The sequence below is a fragment of the Solanum pennellii genome, chromosome 8 (genome assembly GCF_001406875.1).
Source record: "Solanum pennellii chromosome 8, SPENNV200".
Lineage (NCBI taxonomy): Eukaryota > Viridiplantae > Streptophyta > Magnoliopsida > Solanales > Solanaceae > Solanum > Solanum pennellii.
The window spans coordinates 61,736,490-61,744,707 of NC_028644.1; the positions used below are offsets into that span (position 1 = coordinate 61,736,490).

General features: G+C 25.4%; 1 protein-coding gene across 5 annotated transcripts in view; it reads left to right on the plus strand.

The window, feature by feature from the left end:
- The first annotated feature begins 6,241 nt into the window (after positions 1-6,241).
- Positions 6,242-8,218, plus strand: part of LOC107027328 (peroxisomal fatty acid beta-oxidation multifunctional protein-like) — a 13,241-nt gene continuing 11,264 nt past the window's right edge. For all 5 annotated transcript variants that reach the window (XM_015228504.2, XM_027918898.1, XM_015228505.2 and 2 more), the window contains exons 1-2: positions 6,242-6,368; positions 8,084-8,193. In XM_015228504.2, the coding sequence (XP_015083990.1) occupies positions 8,100-8,193 (94 nt within the window). In that variant the 5' untranslated portion in view covers positions 6,242-6,368; positions 8,084-8,099. The remainder of the gene's footprint in view (positions 6,369-8,083; positions 8,194-8,218) is intronic.

Below are 8,218 nucleotides of genomic sequence, written 5' to 3' on the forward strand. Positions count from 1 at the left end.
TATTATAGACAATAAAGCTTATTACAAAAATAAAAGAAATAAGATATTATAATAATTATAACATTTTGGATTAAAATATTCTGAAGCTCTTGCAAATTAAAATTTGATAAAATTTCACAGTCTATAATTCTTTTGAGATTTTAATTCTTGTTTCAACTTGTGGTCTCTATTTGTAGCCATTTACAAATTTTACTAGAAATATTCCTATTCACTTATAAAAGATCGAAGTAAATTATTTTTTTCTATTTAATTTATAGATAATTATGAAATATTATTTTCGTGTTGACTTATAGAATGCCTTCAATATTATTAAACTCTACCTAATATGTTGGCTCCACCAACTTAAATATACATATTTTTGTTGTTCTAAAGGTGTGCTATAAAGTGAGGAGCTATTTGAGATATTATGATGTTACTATTGCAACGTAAACCAAATCAGCTTAATCCCCTTACGTTGTCTATGAAAGAAAAGTGGTCCTCTCGTCTTGTCAATCAAATGTAGTTTTCCTTATTGAAATTCATTTTTTGTTTGTTTGAAACAAAAATATGTCTTGTCAATCAAAAAAAAAATAGTAAATGGTCCTCTCATCTTGTCAATCCCTTTTTGTAATTTATTTTTAGTCTGTATAAAACAAAAATATATCTTTGTCAATCAAAAAAAATAAAAGGTGCTCCTCTCATCTTCCCAATCAAATCTAATTTTCCTTATTGTAATTCATTTGGGCAAAATATATTTGGCACGATATTTAATTTTATTTTTTGAAGGTAAAGTCGTAATTAAAGGAGATTGGCAAGTGTGTTGTTGCTGTAAATATTTTTTTTTTGTTATACCCAAAATATCCTCTAAAGTTAAACTATTAAAAGAAAAGTCTTAAATTACCGAGTAGTTGGTTTCAAAAATCACACTATTCAATAATTTTTTTCTTTTCAATAAAAGAAGATGGTATAAGAAAACATTTATTTATACTATACGGTAACAGGATAGATTTTTGGCATGAATAGCAATTGATGTGACAACAATAACATCTCGGTTCCAAAATCATCTAAATTTGTCTCAAAAAAGATAATATCACCTTTGACTTTTCTTTTTTATTACTTTTTCTTTTACTTTACTCATTTTATCTCCTTTATTTTACTCTTGTAACACTCCAAAAAATTCTATGTTAAGTCCCAAACCATTCTTGAATTGTATATAAGTTGTGCTGAGTGACTCTTAATTTTTCTTAGTTGTTAAGGTAAATTCTTTAGTGTGTGAATGATTTTTTATATCAATTAAGATCATCAGAAAATTCCTAGCACAAAGTGAAATTGAAAGTTACCTAATCGATTAAGTTTGGATGTAAGATTTTACTTCGGTATCTCATAGAATATAAAGAGTTACGTGACCCATGACCTATGAAATTAAAGATCTTTACATTATCTTTTCAATGCTCACCAAATTTGCGTCATTCCGCAATCGAATTGACAAATAATTTAACGATAAAAAAATTACAAATAGACAAACTATTTAATGACGAAACCAAAAGGGCAATATTGGTGTTACGCTAAACAACGTCACAATGATCCTGCCGACATGCACCTTCCCTTTTTAAGATGGCTGCCTTTTTAAAAAAAAAAAAGAAAAAAAAATCCCTTTTCATTATCTATTTATCATTTAGAGTGTGTTTAGTACCAAGGAAAATATTTTTCGGAAAATATTTTTTCAATTTTTTCATGTTTGATTGGGACAAAAGTTCTGGAAAACCTTTTTCAAATCAACTCAGTTTCCTCAAAATTAAGGAAAATGACTTTCCTTCAAAAATTAAGGAAAACATTTTCCAAAACTCTCCTCCAACTTTAATTTAAAAAATATTTTCAATTTCATAAATTATTTTCTACTCTAGTAAAAATAAAATAGGTTTTTCAAAAATGTTTTTCATTCATAATCAAATACTAAAATTTATTTTTCGGAAAATATTTTCTACTCACCAACCAAACATGAGAAAATAAGTCTAAAATCTATTTGTTTTTCAAGAAAACATATTTCAACATACCAAACACACCCTTAAAATCGTTGTGTTTTATGATAATTTTTTCTATTATCAACAGTTATATGTAATAAAAATATAAGTGATGGGTCAGAGGCGAATCTAAAATTTGGAGGTTCGGGGTCCACAACGGTTAAGTCAGATAAAGGATCGGTGTTTTAATTTTGGGTTACAATTGAATTTTTGATTATTTTTTTATATAAACAAATCGAATATATATGCATGTTAGTAATATATCTTCTTTTTTTTATAGATATTTTGTGATTAGAGATAACTAAACAATTCAACTTTTATTTTCTTTTTGGAATTAGATGTCTTATTCGCTGAAACTTTGAGGAAAGAAAAAGATTTTTCACATTAAAAATTGAGCTTGTATAATCTATATAATAGTACTAACATAATATATTCATCTTTGATTTACTTTATATGTTGTTGGAGATATATAGTAGGGAAAGAATAAAAATTGTAGTTTCAGCCTAGTCATCTTACTTAGCAAGAACGTTGGTGAAGATTAGAAGAACTTTTAAATTAAAAAATAATAATAATATTCATCATTTTTATAACTTATTTTTTTTAAACTACTATTTAAATATATTCTTAATAATATTTATTTGACGTTCATAATTCAGTACTCACTAATTGATAAAAAATAAACACGTTACACACATATCAAGAGATTAATAATTAGTGCAAGAGAAAGTAAAAAAATAAACTAAAAATTAATTATGAAAAGGGATCAATTTGAATTAATAAAAAATAGTAAATAAATAAAAATAAATGGAGGAAAAGAAAAGAAAAGAATAAAATAATAAGAATAAATGGAGAAAAAAAAAAAGAAAAAAAAGAGCAAGCAAAAAAATAAATGTTATTAGTGAGGTCCAAACCTGCGTTGGCTAGGCGGCAAAGCCTCCACTATGCTAATTGAGTTATTCCACATTTCATTTACTGGGTGGCAAAAGTAATATATATTCAATTATTACACATATATATATAACGTTTTTCTCGAGATCACTGGGTGCTGTAGCACCCCACCTGTCCACTTAGATCCGCCCCTGAATGCGGTTAAGATTAATCTTTTTTATATATAATTTAATAATATTGAAAACAAAATATAAAGAATGAAAGAAATAAAAAAGAGGACGATTATTTTTACATTTTTTTTATGTCAATAAAAAAACACACAATTTATATAACAAAAAAGGGTAAAAGATTATCAAATACACTCTCCGCTTACTTTTATTTGTCTGTTATATTGAAAATATTTTCTTGCTTTTACTTTTTACTTTTAATATATTAAAAAAATATAAAAATAATTACTCATAATATGAATATTATATCTAGAGCATGTATATGAAAATATTTTATTCTTCACATTAATTATTTATTTCAAATTATATACTAATTAACATGGTTCTTATCTTGTTTATATCACAATAATCAACAAGTTTAAATATTTAAAAATTATATTAAAAAATTATTTAATTATCAAACTTTATTTTTACATAAATTAAAATTAAATTAATAGGATAAATATTAGACTCGTGCAAACACGAATATTAATCCAATGTCTCCTATACTTAACTAGTTGTTGAGATTTCGTTTTCAGCTACGTTTGTATTTCTGTAATTTCTGGTTGGAGAAGAAAACAGGCCCAATGTTGTGGCTGCAATTGCGCAAGAGTTAGCAGCAAACACATATATTTTCGTACATTATAGGGTCTCGTGTTTGATTCATTATTTTTACTTGTATTTAGTTTTTTAAATATTTTTAATTTATAAAATAGATTTGAATCGTTAATATCTGCATAATTATTATGCGTTAAAAAAATTTAAAGTTAAGACAATATATTTTTTAATTCTCATCATCTAGTGATCTCAATATTTTATCACTAAATAAGAAATCAAAAATATTTTGTGCTTCAATTGGTTCAAATCTTCTTTTGAAATGAAAAAATAGTTTGATCTGCTCTACATATATAAAGTAATTAAGTGACTTGGTGATTTCGTTATTCATATTTTCATCAAATTATTTCTTATGAAATTCAGGTTTATGTGCATCTCATGAAAAACAATTAGTATAGATCACAGCACTTATTGAACATCTAATTTTTTTAAAAACAATAACATATATTACATATAATTATTTTTTTTAAAAAAATGAGGGAGCCCAGGTGATGATTTCAGTGGTCTAGGGGTTAAGATGACGTCGTCGACTCACTCTAGAGCGGCTTAAGCACGTTAGTAATTTAAAGTAAAAACTGAATGGGAAATTTTACATTTTTGAAAAGTCTCTCTCTTATTATCGTAATTTATATATGATACTTTTCATTTTTTTGGGAGTCAAACGATTTAAGTTGATCCAAAAATTTGCGCATTAAATCTTCAAATTTAAAAGCATTATAAATTATAATAATTGAAAATTCAAAATATTTAAAAAAATATATGAAACTCTTACGATCAAAGATAAACTTGTTTAAATTTGAAATCAGAAAGGTGTCACATAAATAGAGAAGAAAGGAGTAACATTTTTTTAAAAAAATTGAAGGTCTACTCTTTTAAACTTTTTAGATGTAAAGTTATTAGTGTAATTCTAAATATATAAATTGTTATGGTTATAATGAACTTTATTTTTTTAAAAAAAATAAATAATCAGAGCCTTCATTTAATTTTGACTTTAGACCACAAATATATTAGAGTCGTCCTAAAACCTTTAGGGAGTGATTGTTTTTTATTTTTCGGAAAAAGGCCAAATGCTTTTTAAATATTTGAATTGGTATAAAATCACCCTCTATCCACCTTTCGATCATAGAATACCTTTCACGTCCACCTTCTGGCTAAAAAATACCGCTATATATGTCTAACGGATCATACTCATTAGGTGGATGGAGGGTAATATTGTACCAAATATAAAAGTTAAAGGGCATTTTAGGCCCTTTTCCATTAAATAATTAAAAATTACTTAATATATAAGCTCATATTATTGTCTTGATTTTGAATTTCATAGTAAATTTAAAATTATAAAAAGGTTAGACATTTACTCTCTACGCTCCTCCCTTCCTGACCTTCACTTCTTATCTCTTCCAATATTTTTCTATTTGGATCTTGGCCATCATTTTAATTTTTTTTTTCAAATTTATGACAAATAAGAGAGGATTAAAGGAGGAAATAATGATGCATTCATAAAAGTAATTAGTTCAATAAAAGATGACTTAATTAAGTAGATATGTACAAATATTACATTTTTCTTTTGTGTGCATCAAAAATTGAACATAAAAGAATAAAATAATAATTTCTCTTATCCCCACCCTCATCCCATAATGACAATAATACTAATTAAAAGAATATAAATATGTGAGTTTATTTCAAGTTTGAGTCCCGGTTATTCAAATTAAGAATAAGAGTACAAAAAGGAATAAAAAAATGAATAAGATATTTGGACAATTAAGAGAAATTTTTATATTAATGAAAATAATAGTAATTTATTTAGGTGGACAATAAGTCGGGGTAAGTATGAATTTTAGTTGGATCCCTATTTATTAGTTGAGTTGGGGTTGATTCAAAATAGACCAATAGGAAGATATCATAAAATTAATTACTTTTTTTAATATGATGAAATTGGGGTTACGTTAAGGGTATTTTTGAGTCGAAATGTGAACGTCAGCGATATTTTAGGCCCGATAGATGGATAGAGGGTAATTTTATACCAATTTAAATATTTGAGAGATATTTTAGACCCTTCTCCGTATTTTTATGTGTATATTAATGGAGACAGTATGAGGAAACTTTCTCAATAAATATAAGCATGTGATGCAATATGATTTTGTGATCGAGCGCATTTATATATTGATTGATTTAAGTTGATCGGAAATTTGTGCATGAAATTTTTAAATTTGAAAGTACTAAATTACAATAATTAAAATTCAAAATATTTAAAAAATATATAAAAACCTTACTGTCAAAGATAGATTTGTTAATATCAAAATTAGAAAGATACCACATAAATAGATACAAAAAGAGTAATATTTTTTTCTAAATGGAAGGTCTACTCTTTTAAACTTTTGAGATGTAAAGTTATTAGAGTAATTCTAAATATATAAGTTATTATGGCTATAATAAACTTTATTTTTTTAAAAAAATAAAAATTATTTGAGTTTTCATTTAAATTTAACTTTAGATCACAAATATATTAGAGTCCAACCTTAAGGAAATAATTGTGTTCTTTTTATGTGTAACTAATGGAGACACGTAGAAAGAAACTTTCTCTATAAATATAAGCATGTGATGCAATATAATTTTGTGATCGAGCACCTTTATGTATTGATTGAAGGCCATAATTAGACAGGTATAGTCCCTTTATCCATTTTCATTTTTTAAAATTATTCTCATTCATACCTTCATCTTAATTAGTATATATGTCATATAATATCTATCGACTTAAGTTAACCACTTAATTATCTTCTACAAAATAAATTATATATGTTAGTAAAATCACCAAATTCTTTGCCTTATTTTTCAAGCTATGCATTAGTATGAAAGAGATTCTGTGTGATATCCATGGTCCTAATATATTTCTTAACTCCATTATTTCATTTTTGTCTCTGTATTTTGGGTTTAATTACTATACTCAAAATTATTTTTTATAATAATTAATTAACGATAATAGCTAAATTGCCATCAAATATATTCTTTTTAGGGGTAATTTTTAGCGATAATTTTATTTTAGCATTCTTCATAAATTTCACTAAAGTTTGTAGCGACATTGAACGTCATGATAATTAACTAATGTTGTTAAATATTTTAAAATTTTGTTAATGTATATACTTATAACCGCTAGAAATTATTTTTATTGTAGTGAATTAGATAAGACTTTTCAAAAAGTTTATTTTATGCCCCTCCAAAAGCTGCCATTTTTTTGTTTATTGGTGACTCGAATTCATTTGAGATGGTCATCTTATATATCGTGATTTAAAATTTAAATACGGAATTAATATGATTTTAGATTTTATATCACAATAAACAAGATGAGATTATTTTAAGAGTAAAACAATCACCTCAATATGAATTTGAGTCACCAATTAAACCAAAAAGAAAAAAAAAGATCAACAGATTTTGGAGGGGATAAAATAAAGTGGCTCTTGAAGAGGGATAAAATAAGAACTGTCACAATTAATATCAGTACTATGAAAAGCAAGTAACGTCACAGAAAAAAACAAATTTTTTGAAAGTAATAAATATGCAACTTAACAAGAGTGTAAAGATATTTATATTAATTAATCTTCATTAAATTTAATGTCATTATAGGTTTTAACATTATTTATTAAAAGGCCAAAATATAATTGTTTCTAATAATTGCCTCTACAAAAATTAAAACAATAACTAAATTATTATCAATAATTAATTGTTGCAAAAATTATTTTTAGTGTAGCGCATGCAACATATATTCAATTTTAACAATTTATATTTTTCAAGCAAACTAAAGTTGTAGTTGTAAATTTTGTGGTGATTTGTTTGTACTTTTTATTTGGAAAGAAAAGTTATTATTTTTTGGAAAAATACACAAGTATCCCTCAACTTCTGCCCGAAATCTCAGTGACACACTTATACTATACTAAGGTCCTATTACCCCCTGATAAAATAATTTTCTACCTCTTTTTGGCCTACGTGACACTATCTTGTGGGCTTAACACGTGTTGACATTTTTTTTCAAATAGTGTCACGTAGACCGAAAAGGGGTAAAAAATTATTTATAAAATAAGTTCAGGGATAATAGGACCTTAGTATAGTATAAGTGTGTCTCTGAAAATTCGAACATAGATTGAGGAGGTACTTATACATTTTCCCTTATTTTTTACTAAAAGTTGGAAATTAACCAACAACCAATTTTATCCATTTTTACTTTTCTAGCAAAATAAATGCTATTATCTAGCTGTAGTTACAAATTACTTATTATGTGATAAAGTATTAATATAGTAATTAGTTAGTCTTTTTATTTAGAATTATAATAAAGTAATTTTTATTAAGAGATGGAAAACACAAATTCATACATTTGAATTTCAGAATTTGCAGTAATATAATGGCCCCAATATTAGTGAGCATGGAAATTGGAAAAGATGGAATTGCAATTATCAGAATTTGCAATCCTCCTGTTAATGCATTGACATTTTCAGGTAATTATATATATATATATATATA